The 18,734-nt window shown below is 38.6% G+C and overlaps 1 protein-coding gene across 4 annotated transcripts in view; it reads right to left on the reverse strand.

The window, feature by feature from the left end:
• Positions 1-6,002: 6,002 nt before the first annotated feature.
• The window catches only part of DNA2 (DNA replication helicase/nuclease 2), a 54,213-nt gene continuing 41,481 nt past the window's right edge, over positions 6,003-18,734 (reverse strand). For 3 of the 4 annotated variants that reach the window (XM_086679855.1, XM_086679856.1, XM_086679857.1), the window contains 6 exons: positions 17,791-17,984; positions 17,609-17,698; positions 17,320-17,524; positions 12,348-12,437; positions 11,362-11,544; positions 8,273-8,503 (listed from right to left, as the gene is read on the reverse strand). In XM_086679855.1, the coding sequence (XP_086535981.1) occupies positions 8,282-8,503; positions 11,362-11,544; positions 12,348-12,437; positions 17,320-17,524; positions 17,609-17,698; positions 17,791-17,984 (984 nt within the window). In that variant the 3' untranslated portion in view covers positions 8,273-8,281. Of the gene's footprint in view, positions 7,178-8,272; positions 8,504-11,361; positions 11,545-12,347; positions 12,438-17,319; positions 17,525-17,608; positions 17,699-17,790; positions 17,985-18,734 lie in introns of those variants that run through there. The other variant, XM_025918156.2, reaches the window with a different exon arrangement.

Consider the following 18,734-nt stretch of genomic DNA (forward strand, 5'->3'; position numbering starts at 1 on the left):
GAGAGAAACCCGCCCTCGCCAGGCCTCCTCGCGTCCAGTCGGACCGGAAGGAGAAGGAAGAGGAGCGTGAAGGTGACCTCGCGTGTGAGGAGCCTGAGGCCGGTCACCTGCCGGACCACCAGTCTCTCACCCGGGGGCTTCGCTGGCGCGCTGGGGCCGCTTTGCCAAAGGGTGCGAGCCACGTGCAAACGTTTTCATCCACACGGGGGCGGGGTTCATCTGACACACCTGACCGCTTCCCTTCACTCTTCTCAAACTCTTAGGGGAGCAGAAGAATTTAGAAAATCTGAAGCAGTTAACAGTAGGCAGAAATCTGCTGCAACTAAGCAGCCCCAAAACGACTTTTAAACTAGTAAATACACCGGCAGGGGGAAGGGCCACACTAATCAAGGGACAGAGGTATAGAGATAAAGCTACCTGTTTCTCATTTAAGGGGGCACCTGGGTGGCTCAGTCGGTTAGGTATCCGACCTTGGCTCAGGTCATGATTTCACTGTTTGCGAGTTCAAGCCCCGCATCGGGATCTATTCTGATCGCTCAGAGCCTGGAGCCTGCTTCAGATTCTGTCTTCCTTGCTCTCTGCCCCTGCCGTGTTCACACTCTGTCTCTCTCTCTCACACAAAAATAAACTCAAAAAAAAATTTTTTTTAAGAGGAAAAAAAAACCCACATGGGCACATGACGGTAGGTTAAGCCTGGGAAACTTAAGCTATTACCTAGTTAGATCAGCAATTGTTAAGACAGTGGCGGAGCCAGAAAGACCGAGAAATTTCATGAAAATGGGGCTCTGTTTTTCTCTTCAACACCTTGGCCAGTATAGTTCTGATATGTTTATTTCTTTTGGTTTTTAATTTTCTTTACTGTGAGATAATCATACATAGAGAAAAAAGTATAAAACATATATACAGTGTCATGAGCAAGCTATAAAGATACAAACACGAGTTGTGTTTTTCCACAATGTCAGCCTTATTCAGTCATAAAACAAGATTAACATAATTATTAAACAAGTTCAGGATTCTGAACTCAATGACACTTCACCACGTGATTAACTGGGGTTTACAAGTCACACAACAAAAGATAACACAGCCAGTAGGAAGTTAACAAACCAAACCAGAAGTCTGTGGGTGTGCAGTTGAGATAAAGCCTCAGTCTTGTTGGGTCACCTCTTAGCATTTACATATTATGTTCAAGCACTGAAGGATCTCAGTTTTGTTCTGAGATCCATCAGGCAGAGCCTTCAGCAGCAGCTGCCTTTTTGAAGTGTTCACAGAGGGGTGTCTGAGGTGTCTTGACAGTTTGCTAAAATATCCTCCCCTTTTTTTTTATAATTTTTTTTTAACGTTTATTTATTTTTTGAGACAGAGAGAGACAGAGCATGAACGGGGGAGGGTCAGAGAGAGGGAGACACAGAATCTGAAACAGGCTCCAGGCTCCGAGCTGTCAGCACAGAGCCCGACGCGGGGCTTGAACTCACTGACCGCGAGATCATGACCTGAGCCGAAGTCGGACGCTTAACCGACTGAGCCACCCAGGCACCCCTATCCACCCTTTTTTTTATTTAATGTTTTTATTTATTTTTGACAGACCAAGCATGAGTGGGGGAGGGGTAGAGGGAGGAAGACACAGAATCCCAAGCAGGTTCCAGGCTCTGACCTGTCAGCACAGAGCCGGACTTGGGGCTCAGACTCAGCCAAAGTCAGATGCTTAACCAACTGAGCCATGCGGATGCCCCTTTTTAATTTTTTAAAAATGTTTATTTTTGAGAGTGCACAAGCAGGGGAGGGGCAGAGAAGGACAGAGGGTCCAAAGCGAGCTCCACACTGACAGCAGAGAGCCCCATCCAGGGCTGGAACTTGTGAACCACAGTATCTTGACCTGAGCTGAAGTCAGATGCTTAACCAACCGAGCCACCCAGGTGGCCCAATCCTCCCTTTTTTAAAGGAATTTAATCAGTCTTCGGCTCCTGCAGAGCTCCTCTGCTTCTGCTTGTTATCAGACTTGTACTGGGGTACAGTCAGCAGGTGCTGGTCTCCTCAAATATCTGATTGCTGCAGTACCCTTAACTGCTTGGTTATTGCTGGACATAAGTGACTCGCTCTCTACAAGTTTAAAGAATCATTATAAAATGAACAGCTGGGTGACTACCACCAGATCAGTGAGCACAGGATGGACCCATTCACCATTCACCTAGCCACCATTCATCATCCCCCTAGGTAAATACTATTCTGGCTTTTATGAGAATCATTTCCTTGCTTTGCTGTTTCTACCATGCAAATATGTGCCCCTAAACCAAGTAGTTTATTTTTCCTGTTTGTAAGCTTTTCACAAATGGAGTAACATGAATTTTATTACACTTCTTTTGTTCAACATCAATCATGTACAAGTTCCTGGTTGTAGGGTTTCCAGGTTGTATGATATATATCCTTATGCCAATGTGCAAGAGAGTCAGTAGGGCATACCGTTAAGAATAGGGGGGCGCATAGGTGGCTCAGCTGGTTAAGCATCTGACTCTTGATTTTGGCTCAGGTCACGATTTCACAGTTTATGAGTATGGCTGGTGAGTTTGAGCCCCGCTCTGCACACACTCTCTCAAAATAAATAAGGTATGCCTTTCTTTAAATTTAATGACAAACTTGGGGAGTCTGGGTGGCTCAGTTAGTTAAGCATCCGACTCTTGATTTTGGCTCAGGTCATGATCTCGGGGTTTGTGAGTTCAAGCTCCACCTCTGCTGTCAGTGCAGAGCCCACTTGGGATTCTCTCTCTCCCTAACCCACTCGTCTATGTGTATGTACTCTCTCTCAAAAATAAATAAGCTTAAAAAATTAAAAAAAAAAATTACTGGGGCAACTGGATGGCTCAGTTAAGCTTCTGACTTTGGCTGAGGTCACGATCTCACGGTTCATGAGATAGAGCCCCGCATCAGGCTCTGTGCTGACAGCTCAGAACCTGGAGCCTGCTTTGGATTCTGTGTCTTCCTCCCTCTCTGCTCCTCCCCCACTCGTGCTCTAGGTCTCTCAAAACATAAATAAACATTAAAAAAAAATTTACTGACAAACTTTTTAAAACTTTTCTCAAAATGTATCAGCAGTTTGGTTTTTCTGTTGCTCTATGTTCGTTCTAATGCTTAGAATTGTGAGAATTTCTTTTCTGGCCAATCTTCTAGGTAAGCGATTGTATGATGGGTCTATTTTGTATGTATCTCATTATTTTACTGATGATACTGAGCACTTCCCCCATGTTTAATATTTGGAGTTTCTCCTTTGCAAAGAAACTGCTCAGGTCTTTAGCCAATTTTTCTTTTGCCCTTTTTCTTATTGGCCTGTACATGTTACTTAATATTCTACATACTAGTTTGGTGTCAATTATGTGTTGTCATTTTCTAATATTTTCACTGTATAGAGACTTTGATAAATATAAATTCTTACTGTTCTTGTAGTTGAATTTATGGTTTATGCTTTACTGTCTTAAGAAATCCTCCCCACCTCAAAGTCATGAAGAGTTACATAGCTTTTAAGAGTTACATAGCTTCATCTTTCATGTTTAGGCCTGTTGTTGCACCCAGAATTGATTTTAGTGAATGGTGTGAAACAGGATCAAATTTCACTTTTTCCTTATGTGTAGACAACTATTCCATTATGCTTTCACCACTGATCTTCCATGCCCCCTCTATTATTAGTGCACATGTAATTATACATCAGTTCCTAGGCCAGAGTCTTTTTCATTTTCAAAACCACTCTATGAGGATAGAATTAGCTCCATTTTGCAGATGAAACTAAACTCTGAAAGGTTAAATAGCTTGCCTCTCTATTCAGAGAACTAAGGGACAGAACCAGAATTTGAGCCAATACAAATTGGCTTGATTTTCATATATCAAGATACAGGAAGTTTTTAGTGTTCCGAGGAGTCTAAAACTCATTACAAGTCTAACCTCTTCTATCTTGCTATTAAATATTGAAATATGACTGACTTGTTCATTTTTCTTCTCTCCAAGTGATGGGTAAAGAAGGAAGTATTTGTATTCTAAGTGCATTTGAGAAAGCATATAAAATTAAGTATTTATTTTATAGAACCATGAAAACAAAGGAAAAGAGCTTTATTTCCTAGGTTGCTTTTCCCCCAGGGACTTTATAGGTGACAAGTAGGAAAGATATTTAATTCAGCAATAGACCAGTTTTATTTTTTTTTATTTTTTATTTTTTATTTTTTTTTAATTTTTTTTTCAACGTTTTTTATTTATTTTTGGGACAGAGAGAGACAGAGCATGAAAGGGGGAGGGGCAGAGAGAGAGGGAGACACAGAATCGGAAACAGGCTCCAGGCTCTGAGCCATCAGCCCAGAGCCCGACGCGGGGCTCGAACTCACGGACCGCGAGATCGTGACCTGGCTGAAGTCGGACGCTCAACCGACTGCGCCACCCAGGCGCCCCTAGACCAGTTTTATTTAAAGCAAGGAAATAAATTCTCCCTTTGAGGTAGATATTCTTAAGCTCCAAAATATACATTTGCTGGGTATTCTAGTCCCCTTGTGTTGAAAAGAATTGGAATTTAGTGTCTATGTTTAAACTAAATTAACAGGATTAAAGTAGAATATTAATCTATTCTAAGCCCTTGATTTACTAAAGCTAACAATCTAGGTTTTTAAGCTTACTAATATCATCATATAACAAAAATACTATTTTTTTAAAAGCTCATCACTGGGCACCTGGGTGGCTCAGTTGCTTGAGCATCCAACTTCGGCTCAGGCCATGATCTCATGGTTCGTGAGTTTGAGCCCCATGTTGGGCTCTGCAAGGACAGCCCAGAGACTGCCCATCTCCCTCTCTCTCTGCCCCATTCCCGCTGATGCATGCACACACATTCTCTCTCAAAAATAATAAAAATTTAAAAAATTAAAAAGCTCATCACATACTGAAGTATAGCAGTGAAATTAGATGACATCTAGAATTTGCTTTAAAACATCTCAGCAAAGGAGAAAAAGAATATTGAAAATATTGCAGCAAAATCTTCCATTACATATGGGTGATGGGTATATTACATATGGGTGATGAGTATACATATATAGAGGAGTTTACTGTTCTACTTTTGTGTCTTTTTTTTTTTTTTTTTTTGAGAGAGAGAGAGAGCGAGCGAGCAGGGGAGAGGAGCAGAGGGAAAAAGGGAGAGAATCTTAAGCAGTCTCCATGCCCAGTGCAGAGCCCGACAGGGATTGATCCCACAACCCTGGGATCACGACCTAAACCGAAATCAAGAGCCGGATGCTCAACTGACCGAGCCACTCCAGCACCCCTTTTGTGTCTTTTTTATATGTGATATACCCTAATATTTTCCACTATTTCCCTTTAAAAGCAAAGCTGAGGGGCGCCTGGGTGGCGCAGTCGGTTAAGCGTCCGACTTCAGCCAGGTCACGATCTCGCGGTCCGTGAGTTCGAGCCCCGCGTCAGGCTCTGGGCTGATGGCTCAGAGCCTGGAGCCTGTTTCCGATTCTGTGTCTCCCTCTCTCTCTGCCCCTCCCCCGTTCATGCTCTGTCTCTCTCTGTCCCAAAAATAAATAAACGTTAAAAAAAAATAAATAAATAAAAAAAAAATAAATAAAAGCAAAGCTGGTTGTAACCTATTAAAATTGCTTTCATGTGCCAGTATTGGGAATCATGGTCTGTAATCCATGGTCTCTAATACTTCCTTGTATGTTTCTTTTAACTATACTGAACTATTTTTGCTGTTGCCTATACATTTCTTTTCCTTTTCCCATTTGTTGTACCCTCTATCTAGATTTGTCTACAATTTATGCAATTCTACCCAGTCTTTACCAGACTTTAATAAGATACCTTCTCCAAAAAGCCTTTTCTTTCCCTGCCAAAAGAATGGTTTCCATTTTTTGTGCTACAGAAGTATTTATATACAGCTTTACAGCATTATCAACATTTCACTTGTTACTACCTGAAAAAATGCTGGGCAACCCTGAACTTAATTAGTAATCAGGATTAATAATTGACATACTAAGGTCTAACAGTAGAAAACAATTTATTTAATAAAAAACTTCAAGTAATTTTTAAGGAACATGTGAGGTGAGGTAGAAGCAACAATTTTAACACATTTAACATTCATTAAAAAAAAAAAAAAATACAACCTTGAGAGAGATATCCTCCCACAGAAGATGGATACAGTAAAGTTAAAATTGATCACCATTTACCTAACTTAAGCATTTTGAGGCAATTACTTTACAAAAATATCTTTATTCCCAAGAAAAAAAAAGAGAGAGAGAGAGAGAGAGAGAGAGAAAACTAAGTAGTGTTTCAAAACAAAGGGTCATATGAACAATAGGTGAAAATAAACTTTTTATCATCAATTCAGCAAACAAAACTTCTCAAAAGAATTATTTTCTTTTATATCAAAATCTACTGAAAATAACAAGTGGGAGATTAAGGGGCAATCAGGAATTAGGGAGAAATAATAAATTTATAATTAATAGTTTAAAAGACTAGATTTAAAGTAAAAATATACCTTATACCAAAAAGCAATAGTCAGGGGAAAAATCCTGAAAAATGGTCTTTGGATCAGAGATCTCAAAACACAGAAAAGAATCACACCTGTGTCCTCATCATCATAAAGCTGTGCTTCGGTAATAAAAACAAATAATTTTCTTTCCCTAATCTCTTAAAGAATGAGCAAAATATGATAAAAACCTATAAAATCAAATTAGTATTGAAATTTTAGTCTTAAAGTTTCTCAGATCCTAGAGTTAATCCATCAATAAAGCTGGTAAAAATTTGTCAAACTCTTTCTAGGTCACACAAAAACATACTTATGGTACGTATAAACATACTTTTCAGTTTTGGGTAGACTTATACTGAAACAATACTGTGTTAAATTCTGCATAGTGATAGAACTTTATGTTTAAAAGATTATACCAAAAAAATAAATAAATAAATAAATAAACAAAAAACTGGAACTCTGAGCAGAGTACATTTTACATTATTTCATATCCTTGGGATAAAAGTGATCTTCATAGTCTAACCAGACACTTTTCACAGCATATCCAAATTACAAATAACAGGTAATATTTAGAGAAGAACACTATGCCAGTGAAAGAAAAGCAAGGAAAACAGTGCTTTATCTTCTTTGAAAACCACCTAATACATGACAAAGACTTTCATGTTCCTCTGATGGAAGATCCATGATGTAAAATAAATTAAGGAAGATATACTTAACACAAAATGGAATTGCAGGAAGACATTTATGACATTATTCAACATTCTGTCATTTGGTTTAAAGAAGTGCTAAATGGATAATAATGTACCTAAGCAATAAGGTTTATATATCATAGCCTAAGACCTTCATATAATTTTTTAAAAGATGATTTATCTTAATAACCCATAATATGACTAGGAATAATTCTCCATTTTTTAATTCTTTTAATTTAATTTTTCCACACGAGAGCACGAGCAGGGGAGGAGCAAAAAGAGGGGACTGACTCAGAGCTCAGTCTCACAGACTGGATCTCACAAACGTGAGATCACGAACTAAGTCAAAATCAAGAGTCCAGATGCTTAACTGACTGAGCCATCCAGGCACCCCTTTTTGTTTATATTAATGTTCTGTTCCAGATTAAAGAAAAATAATTATAAATTATTGTGAGAGGATCCAGAAGGGGCAAGAAACATGCATTCTGCTCCTAGGGCAGCAGATCAAGTCCCTTTTCTTCCCTTTCTCCCTTCACAAATCATCCTTCTCCATCACCTTCATTACTTCAGTTTTTGCTTAAAATTACTTCCTGTGACAGGGCACCTGGGTGGCTCAGTTAAGTGTCCAAACCTGATCTGAACTCAGGTCTTGATCTCAGGGTTGTGAGTTCAAGCCCCATGTTGGAGTCCACACTGGGCATGGAGCCTACTTAAAAAAATAATGATAAAGTAAAATAAAATAGGGGTGCCTGGGTGGCTCAGTCAGTTAAGCCTCTGATTCATGGTTTCGGCTCAGGTTACGATCTCACAGTTTGTGAGTTTGAACATCACGTTGGGCTCTGTTGGGCTCTGTGTGCATGGACAGTGTGGACCCTGCTTGGGATTCTTTCTCTCTGTCTCTGCACCCTCCCTGCTCCCTCTCTCTGTCTCTCTCTCAAAATAAATAAACTAAACTAAACTAAAATAAAATAAATAAAAATAAAAATAAAAATAAAATAAAATAATAAATTAAAGTAAAATAAAATAACTTCCTGACAATTGTTTTCTCTCTTTCCTTTGTAAAATCAGGTCTTTGAAATATGCCCATAGAAAACACAGGACACTAAGTTTTAATTATACAAGTACATAAAATACTCACAAAGCACAAATGTGACCATATACAAAACAAAAAGGATATTAATTTTTCTGAGTTTAGATGATGAAGTAACTTCCCCAAAGGAGGATAGCGGTTTAGTGAGGGTACACATCCCAGAAGAATCAGTTTATGTTTGGCTCTGGTTATAGCAACATTAAGACGTCGCCAATCTCTCAGGAGTTCACCAAGCTGAAAGAAATAATTTTCAATTTATTTGAGTTTTCTTATATATTTAAGTTTGTTATAGCAAAGAACAGTTTGTTGTGAACTATTTTCCTACTTTAAGCATATAGTGCAGAAAAGATTCACCAACACATTTAAAATTCTATAGGCAGTTGGAAAAACTTGTTCACAACACCAACTTACAAATATTTTATCTTGGGTGCAATATCCTAGCTATAATTTAAAGAACTGAAGCTATATCCACTCGTTATAACATTGTTGGTTACAGCAATAAAAACTTGTAATAGCAGAAGACTCAGAGGAATGATTAAACTGACTGGGTAGCTTCGTCGGTTAAGGATCCAACTTCAGCTCAGGTCATGATCTTGTGGTTCGTAAGTTCAAGCCCTGCATCTGGCTGTCTGCTTTTTCCACAGTGGCTACACCAGTTTGCATTCCTACCAACAGTGCATGAGGGTTCCTTTTTCCCCACATTCTCACCAACACCTGTTGTTCCTTGTGTTTTTGATTTTAGCCATTCTGACAGGTGTGAGGTGATACCTCATTGTGATTTTGATTTTGATTTCCTTGATAATTAATGTTCTTTTCATGTGTCTATTGGCCATCTGCATGTCTTTGGAGAAATGTCTATTCCTGTTTTCTGCCCATTTTTTAGTTGGATTGGTTTTTTTGGTGTTGAATTGTATACAATTTGGGGTTTTTTTTGGTAACCTATAATTCCTTTATGCAAACAGATATGAATCAGTATTCATATTTGCTTTTTTTTACACAGAAGGTAATGTATGTACTCTAATGGACTTTCCTTTGTTCACTTAAAAAATAGCTTACAGGGGCACCTGGGTGGCTCAGTCGGTTAAGCATCCGACTTCGGCTCAGGTCATGATCTCGCGGTCTGTGAGTTCGAGCCCCGCATCGGGCTCTGGGCTGATGGCTCAGAGCCTGGAGCCTGCTTCCGATTCTGTGTCTCCCTCTCTCTCTCTCCCCTCCCCCGTTCATGCTCTGTCTCTCTCTGTCTCAAAAATAAATAAAACGTTAAAAAAAATAATAATTAAAAAAAAAAACAGCTTACAGATCTTTCCATGTCGATACACAGAAAGAGACTTCATTCTGTTCTTACAGTTGCATAGTTTCTTATTGTATATAAGTGTCATGGTTTGTGTGTATGTGTATATCTATCAAAATATCTATCTATATAGATATATGTATATGTTTTCATGTATATGTGTTTTTAGTGTTTATTTTTGAGAGAGGGAGAGAGAGAGAGCATGAGTAGGGGAGGGGTAGAGAGAGGGGGCAGACAGAGGATCCAAATCAGTCTCTGTGCTCACCAGAATGGAGGTTCCTCAAAAAATTAAAAATAGAATTACCATATGATCCAGTAATTTCACTACTTACTAGGTATTTAACCAAAGAATACAAAAACACTAATTTGTATGTACCCTAATGATTATTAAGCATTATTTACAACGGCCAAATTATGGAAACAGCCCAAGTACCCACTGATAGATCAATGGATTGGTATATATACATATGGAATACTTGTGAGCCATAAAAAAGAAAGAAATCTTGCCATTTGCAACAGCATGGATGGATCTACAGGGTCTAATGCCAAGTGAAATAAGTCACAGAAAGACAAATACTATATTATTTCACTCATATGTGGAATTTAAGAAACAAAACAAATGTACAAAGAAAAAAGACAAACAAAAAACCAGACTGTTAACTCTTAAAAAACAAACTAGTGGTTACCAGAGGGGAGGTGGGTAGAGGGATATATGAAATAGGTAAAGGGAAGTAGGAGTACATGATCACCATGGGCACTGAGTAATGTATAGAATTGTTGAATCACTGTATCACAAACGTGAAACTAATATAACACTGTATGTTAACTATACTGAAATTAAAATTAAAAAATAAAAAACAGGGGCACTTGGGTGGCTCGGTTGGTTGAGCACCTGACTTCAGCTTGGGTCCATGATCTCATGGTTCATGGGTCCAAGCTCCATATCAGGCTCTGCGCTCACAGTGTGGAGCTTGTTTGGGATTCTCTCTCTTTGCCCTTCCCCAACCACCACACATGTGCATGCATGCTATCTCTCTCTCAAAATAAATAAACAAACATTAAAAAAAAATTCTGATTATCTGTAAAGGTGAGAACTGAGTGGAAGAGGAACTGGTAGAAAGGAGACTTTTTACTACATATATTTTTAGAACCTTATGAAGGTATCTCATATAATCTAGAAACAGGAATCAAAAGAGGTAAAAATGCAAAAAACAAAACAAAACAAACAAACAAACCCTGGAATTATATATAAAATTAAGAGTATATCGAAGGAAGCCTCTATGTTTAAAATGCCCCAAACACAACAGCCAAAAGATGGAAGCAACCCAAATATTCACTGATGGATGAGCAGACAAACAAAAGGTGCCCTTTCCATGCAATGCAATATTATTCAGCCTTAAAAAGGGACAAACTTCTGACATACTACACAGTGGATGAATCTCGAAAATACCACGCCGAATGAAACAAGCCAAGTACAAAAGGACAAATACTGTACAAGTCCACTTAAATGAGGTGACTATGGCAGTCAAATTCAGAAACAGAAAGCAGAAGGATGGTTACCAGAGACTGGAGGGACAAAGAATTGGAAGGTTGTTATTCATGGGTATAGAGTTTCAATTTCTCAAAATGAAAAAGTTCTGGAGATCTGTTGCAAAACACTATGAATAAACTTAACACCACTGAACTGTATATTGAAAAATGGTGATGATTTAAAATTTTACATTACATTTTTACCACACCCTAAAAAAAAGAAAAGAAAAAAATGTCCCAAACAAATCAGAAGAAAATACAATGAACTCACAGGTCCATCTTTATTACTTCTAACAAAAGTTACTAGAATGATACTTTTGTCTCTTCCTTGGTATTTGTCTACGGTGTTAACTTCAACCATTCCAATAGAAGAATGGGACAATAAATCATTGATGATCTTTAACTGCTGCCTGTATGGTGCAATAATACCAATATCAGAGGGTTTACATCCAGCCTAAACAGAAAAAAAACACAATGAAAATGAAAATCCTGATTTCTGTTAAAGCTTTACTAAACTTATTAAATGTGTGCCCAATTAATGTTTATAACAGATCCTCTTGTTGCAAGGAGTAAATACAATTGCTAAATTTGCTCTAAATCTATATCTGTATTTCCCGAGATTAAATAATTTCCTCAGGGCGCCTGGGTGGTTCAGTCGGTTAAAGGATCCAACTTTGGCTCAGGTCATGATCTCACAGTTCATGTGAGTTTGAGCCCCACATTGGGTTCTGTGCTGACAGCTCAGAGCCTGGAGGCTGCTTCAGATTCTGTCTCCCTCTTTCCCTGCCTCACCCCTGCTTGTGCTCTGTGTCTCTTAATGAATAAACATTAAACAAAATTTTTAAGTAATTTCCTCAAACATGGCTCCCTTGATTTTTATTGATTCATGGCAGTATAATGGTTTGCATGCCACTACAACAGTGCTGCCATTTAACAAAAAAGTACAAAAAATACATTACACCCTGCTATCCCTTACACTGAAGTTTCCAATCCCCAACCATACTGATCATACTGACTACAACCCTACATGACACAATCAGAATTATCTGATGTTACAAAAAATTAACCTAAATGGAAACCCAAATTACCATTATAAAAAATTATATCCTAGATAGTTTTCTCAAAACAGAACAAAAGCAATCAGGCTGCATCTTAATGAACAAGGATTAACGTTAATTCTTACGTTCCTTGCATTCTAACATTATACTGCATTTCACTTTAATATTAATTAGCCCTCAAAATTAAAATTTAAATTACCTTAATAAACACTGAGGTCAGGAAAACTATTAGTTTGGCTTCTGTTATATTGCTCACACCACCCTTTTCAACTTGTTCTGGTGCTGGAACCTAAAAAGAAAAATAGGTTAAGAGTACTGTCAGTACACAGGTAGCCATAGAGACTAAACAACCAGTTGTGGAGACCAGTGAAAAATATTGTCATTTTAAAAACTGAAGGTAAAAGATGGGGTGCTCGGGTAGCTCAGTTGGTTAAGCACCCAACTCTTGATTTCAGCTCAGGTCATGATGCCAGGGGTCCTGGGATTGAGACTCGTGCTCAGCATGGAGCCTGTTTGGGATTCTCTCTCCTTCTCCCCCTCTCCCCCACTCACTCTAACTCTCTAAAAAAAATTAAAAGTTGAAGGTAAAAGAATAAAAATGAATGACATTAGCCACTTTCAGAAAGTCACCCAGAGGCAGCCCATCTTAAACATCCTACAGTTCAGATTAAAATCTCTGTGAAAGCTGACCACACATTGGGCTTCACATAACTTCCTTTGTTATCTCCCAGTTTATAAGCATCAGAAGCTAGAAAAGATAAGTAACTTGCCCAAGACTTCACAATAAATCATAGCACTAGGATTCAAACCTAGATCTGACCCTAATATCTGTTCTCTTTCCATATTCTTGTTGCCTTTTATTTTTTACTTTTATAATTTACTTATTTTTAAATTTACATCCAAATTAGTTAGCATATAGTGCAACAATGATTTCAGGAGTAGATTCCTTAGTGCCCTTACCCATTTAGCCCATCCCTCCTCCCACAACCCCTCCAACAACCCTGTTTCTTCTCTATATTTAAGACTCTCTTATGTTTTATCCCCCTCCCTGTTTTTATATTCTTTTTGCTTCCCTTCCCTTATGTTCATCTGTTTTGTATCTTACAGTCCTCATATGGGTGAAGTCATATATTTGCCTTTCTCCAACTGACTAATTTCGCTTTGCATAATACCCTCTAGTTCCATTCACGTAGTGGCAAATGGCAAGAGTTCATTCTTTCTGATTGCCAAGTAACACTCCATTGTATATAGATATACACCACATCTTCTTTATCCATTCATGAGATGACGGACATTTGGGCTTTTTCCATACTTTGGCTATTGTTGATAGTGCTGCTATAAACATTGGGGTGTGCATGCCCCTTTGAAACAGCGTACCTATATCTCTTGGATAAATACCTAGTAGTGCAATTGCTGGGTTGTAGGGTAGTTCTATTTTTAATTTTTTGAGGAACCTCCATACTGTTTTCCAGAGTGGCGGCACCAGCTTGCATTCCCACCAGCAATGCAAAAGAGATCCTCTTTCTCCGCATCCTCGCCAGCATCTGTTGTTGCCTGAGTTGTTAACGTTAGCCATTCTGACAGGGGCGAGGTGATATCTCACTGTGGTTTTGATTTGTATTTTCCTGATGATGAGTGATGTGGAGCATTTTCTCATGTGTCAGCTGGCCATCTGGATGTCTTCTTTGGAGAAGTGTCTATTCATGCATTTTGCCCATTTCTTCCCTGGATTATTTGTTTTTTGGGGTGTTGAGTTTGGTAAGTTCTTTACAGATTTTGGATACTAACCCTTTATTGGATAATGTTATTTGTAAATATCTTCTCCCATCCCGTCGCTTGCCTTTTAGTTTTGCTGATTGTTTCCCTCGCTGTGTAGGAGCTTTTTATTTTGATGAGGTCCCAGTAGTTCATTTTTGCTTTTGTTTCCCTTGCCTCCGGAGACGTGCTGAGTAAGAAGTTGCTGCGGCTGAGGTCAAAGAGGTTTTTGCCTGAATTTTCCTCTAGGATTTTGATGGCTTCCTGTCTTACATTTAGGTCTTTCGTCCTTTTTTGAGTTTATTTTTGTGTATGGTGTAACAAAGTGGTCCAGGTTCATTTTTCTGCATATCACTGTCTAGTTTTCCCAGTATCATTTGCTGGAGACCATCTTTATTCCATTGGATATTCTTTCCTGCTTTGTCAAAGATTAGTTGGCCATACATTTATGGGTGCATTTCTGGGTTCTCTATTCTGTTCCATTGATCTGAGTGTCTATTTTTGTGCCATCTTGTTACCTTTTATACAAATAATGAAGCCCATAGTTCCCCAGGTTCTACCATCCCCGATAAAACTCTCCAAGGACTATTTTGTTCCTACAGAATTCTTAAGTAATCTTGATAATGATGTTGATTATACATTATTATTATTATTATTATTATTAGTTACAGTAGGCCCCATTGCCCAACATGGGGCTTGAACTTAGGACCCTGAGATCAAAAGTCACATGCTCAGGGCACCTGGGTGGCTTAGTCAGTTGATCATCCAACTTCAGCTCAGGTCATGATCTCATGGTTCCTCAGTTTGAGCCCCTCATGGGGCTCACTGCTGTCAGTACAGAGCCTACTTTGGATCCTCTGTCTCCTTCTCTCTCTGCCCCTCCCTGGCTTGTACTCTCTCTCTCAAAAGTAAATAAACCTTAAAAAAAAAAAAAAGGAGTTACATGCTGTGCTAAGTCAGCCAGGCAACCAAATCTTGATTATTTTTTACTTATTTTTTTAAAAGTTTATTTGAGGGGCACCTGGGTGGCTCAGTCGGTTAAGCGTCCGACTTCAGCTCAGGTCACGATCTCGCGGTCCGCGAGTTCGAGCCCCGCGTCGGGCTCTGGGCTGATGGCTCAGAGCCTGGAGCCTACTTCCGATTCTGTGTCTCCCTCTCTCTCTGCCCCTCCCCCGTTCATGCTGTGTCTCTCTCTGTCTCAAAAATAAATAAATGTTAAAAAAAAAAAATTAAAAAATAAAAAAAATAAATAAATAAAAGTTTATTTGAGAGAGAGAGAGAGAGAGAGAGAGAAGAAAGCATACATACACATGGGGGGACGGGCAGAGAGAGAGGGAAGAGAGAGAATTCTGCACTGACAATGTACAGCCTGATGCTGGGCTCAAACCCACAAACCATGAGATCAAGGCCTGAGGTGAAGTCAGATGCTTAATGGACTGAGAGACCCAAATGCCCCAATCTTGATTATTTTTAATACATTTTATTTGGATTCTTGATGCTAAGAAAGAAAAAAACTGAGTAGCAAAAACAAAAAATGGTGAGGAAAATAATTGTAAATTATAACTAAAAAACTGGAATTGAGGTTTCTAAATGTAATCATTTGTGAAATCAGTTTACTGAAAAAATTTCCCAGAGGCCACTTGCCCCTATTTATTACTCCTTGAACCTGAAATGTTAAGGGCAATATCCAAGAGAATGAAAATTCCATCATGGTACACAGTGGGGTCCTATTTTTATTCTTATTTATTAAAAAAAAATTTTTTTTTTTTTAATGTTTATTTCTTTTGCAGAGAGAGAGAGAGAGAGAGAGAGAGAGAGAGACAGAGCATGAACAGGGGAGGAGCAGAGAGAGAGGGAGACACAGAATCTGAAACAGGCTCCAGGCTCTGAGCTGTCAGCACAGAGCCTGATGCGGGGCTCAAATTCACAAACCATGAGATGACCCGAGCCGAAGCCAGACGCTCAACCGACTGAGCCACCCAGGCGCCCCTCTTACTTGCTTACTTACTTATTTTTAAAGTAAACTCTATGCCCAATGTGGGGCTCAAACTCATGACCCTGAGATCAAGAGTTGCATGCTCTACAGACTAAGACAGCCAGGCTCCCCTGCAAGAGGGGCCCTATTTTTAACAAAGCTGACTCCACTGATCATAATAACAAAAGATATAATTATTTTATACTATATGCATACATACAATTGATAACTATTCTTATCTGAAGTCATATAAAGACTTCCAAATCAAGTGCTGAGAAGCACTATATAAAACACACTATTGAAGTACAAGGTTAAAACTTTTTCTTAGTCCCTAGAAGTAAGAATCAAGTCATTTAAAGTCCTTGTGAAGATTTTCGTTTAATGACAAGTTTGTAAAGAGGTCTTTATGTGCATATGTGGAGGCAAGAGGTGGTATTTGGGAAATATCTGTACTGTCAAGCTCAATTATGCTGTGAACCCAAAACTCCTCTAAAAAAATAAAGTTTCCATTTGTAAACCCAGCCCTTTGATAACATCAATGCCAATTTCTTTTCTAAGAAATGTAATTATACACTTGAGTTCACTTTCTTTTCTTTTTTCTTTTTCTTTCTTTCTTTCTTTCTTTCTTTCTTTCTTTCTTTCTTTCTTTCTCTCTCTCTCTCTCTCTCTCTTTCTTTCTTTCTTTCTTTCTTTCTTTCTTTCTTTTTTGGTTAACTTTCTAGCTTTCCTACTTTAAAAGTCAATTTTGACATCTATTAATTCCCAGAATAAAGTGCCTTCCAAAGATACTGGGTCAATAGAAAGAAGATTCTTTTGTGTTGAAGTAAAAGAAATACACTAGTTTTAACTGGTAAGTTCTATTAAAGCATTCACTATTAAAAACTCAAGAATTTAGGGGCGCCTGGGTGGCGCAGTCGGTTGAGCGTCCGACTTCAGCCAGGTCACGATCTCGCGGTCCGTGAGTTCGAGCCCCGCGTCAGGCTCTGGGCTGATGGCTCGGAGCCTGGAGCCTGTCTCCGATTCTGTGTCTCCCTCTCTCTCTGCCCCTCCCCCGTTCATGCTCTGTCTCTCTCTGTCCCAAGAAATAAATAAACGTTGAAAAAAAAAAAAAAAAAAAACTCAAGAATTTAAATAACAGGACTTGAGGTGCCTGGGTGGCTCTGTCAGGTAAGCGTCATACTTCAGCTCAGGTCATGATCTTACAGCTCATGGGTTTAAGCCCTGTATCAGGGTCTGTGCGGACAGCTCAGAGCCTGGAGCCTGCTTCCCATTCTGTGTCTCCCTCTCTCTCTGTCCCTCCCCCCACTGATTCTCTGTTTCTCTAAAAAATACACGAAACGTTAAAAACAGTTTTTTAATGTTATAAACAAACAAACAAACAAACAATAGGACAAAAGGAGAAAAACCAAAGAAAATACTTAGGTTTTGTTGTTGTTTTTACCTTATCTGTATTAAGAAAACAAACAGGATTGTTTGGCTCAAATACTCCAATCATCCAAGGATTTTCAGAATAATCAGCATAAAATTCCAGTTCCAGCTTTACAGCTTTAAAGTTAGGTAGGTTTATCACTGCGTTGGCCACTTTGTCTGATCCACACTCCAGCTTTCCTTCATATGTCAGTTTATTACTTAAGGACATAATTTTACTAAGGGAATTACAAAAATAATTTTAGTTCTGGTAGGTGAAAACGAACATAAAAATCACTCATAGCTGACACTCTTAGAAATACCTGTTCATTCTGTACTGCACAGTTAACTGTACAACAGCATTCTTATTCTGTTCCAGCCTCTTGAATAAGCTTTCACTCATGCCAAGAGCTCTGTCAACAAATCAAATTCAGGCTTATCAGTATACTGAAATGGTTCCTTAGGAAGAATCTAATTTAAAACTAAAATGTCAATGTCTGCTTACCTTGCTTCATGGTTTAGCACCAAGGGAGGAAGCTGCTGATGATCCCCCACCAACACAAATCTTTGCGAAAAAAAAAGTGGCCCTAGACAGACTGGTTGGCTAATTTGAGAGGCTTCATCCACAATACAAAAATCAAAAGTTTTACGAGAAAATATTGGATGGTTTATTCCCATACACGTTGTTGCAACTATACGCTAAAAACAAAGAAAATAGGTCAGTTATCTAATATATATAAGAAACATAACTTGCTTTTCCCATTTTTTAAATTAAAGGCTCAAAAAGAAGATTTTTGTCCCAAACAACAGGAATCCCGCAATAATATTTAATTCTGAAACATTTACAGTATGCAAGAAAAATTTAATTTTTTACTACAAATTGAAAAATCAAGTAAATTTTCTGGACACTATAACAGTGCTCAAATTGGGATATTTCCCAACGAAAATCTGAAACATTCAAGAGGCAGTAAGTTTATTTTTTTTAAGTTTTTATTTATTTAGTTAAGTAATCTCTACACCCAATGTGGGGGGCTCTAACTCACAACTCAGAGATCAAGAGTCGCATGCTCTTCCAACTGAGCCAGGCAGGCACCCTGATAATTTTTTAAAATGTGAACCAGGAGTTCACTTCTGGGAAGCTGGAGTACTTTTCCTCCCTCCTCCCACAAAGCACACAACTAAAAATTCTAAAACATTATATATAAAACAAACATAAGGACTCTGAAAGGTGGAGTAAAGGTAGACCAGTTGGACACCTTGGGACCCAAGGAACAGCACAGAAGTTTGTTCCCTGGATTTTCTTTTGGCCTCACATATCCCAGCTTTGGAGCTGAAGAAGCTAGTGACCCAGGAGCGCCAATGGGTGCAGACAAAAAAACCTCAAACAAAAGCCAAAGGAACAGGAAAGACAAAGCCTTGTATGCAGAAAACTTGTATACAGCCACTCTA

The sequence above is a fragment of the Puma concolor genome, chromosome D2, assembly GCF_028749965.1.
Source record: "Puma concolor isolate L17-30 chromosome D2, mPumCon1.1.hap2, whole genome shotgun sequence".
Classification (NCBI taxonomy): domain Eukaryota; kingdom Metazoa; phylum Chordata; class Mammalia; order Carnivora; family Felidae; genus Puma; species Puma concolor.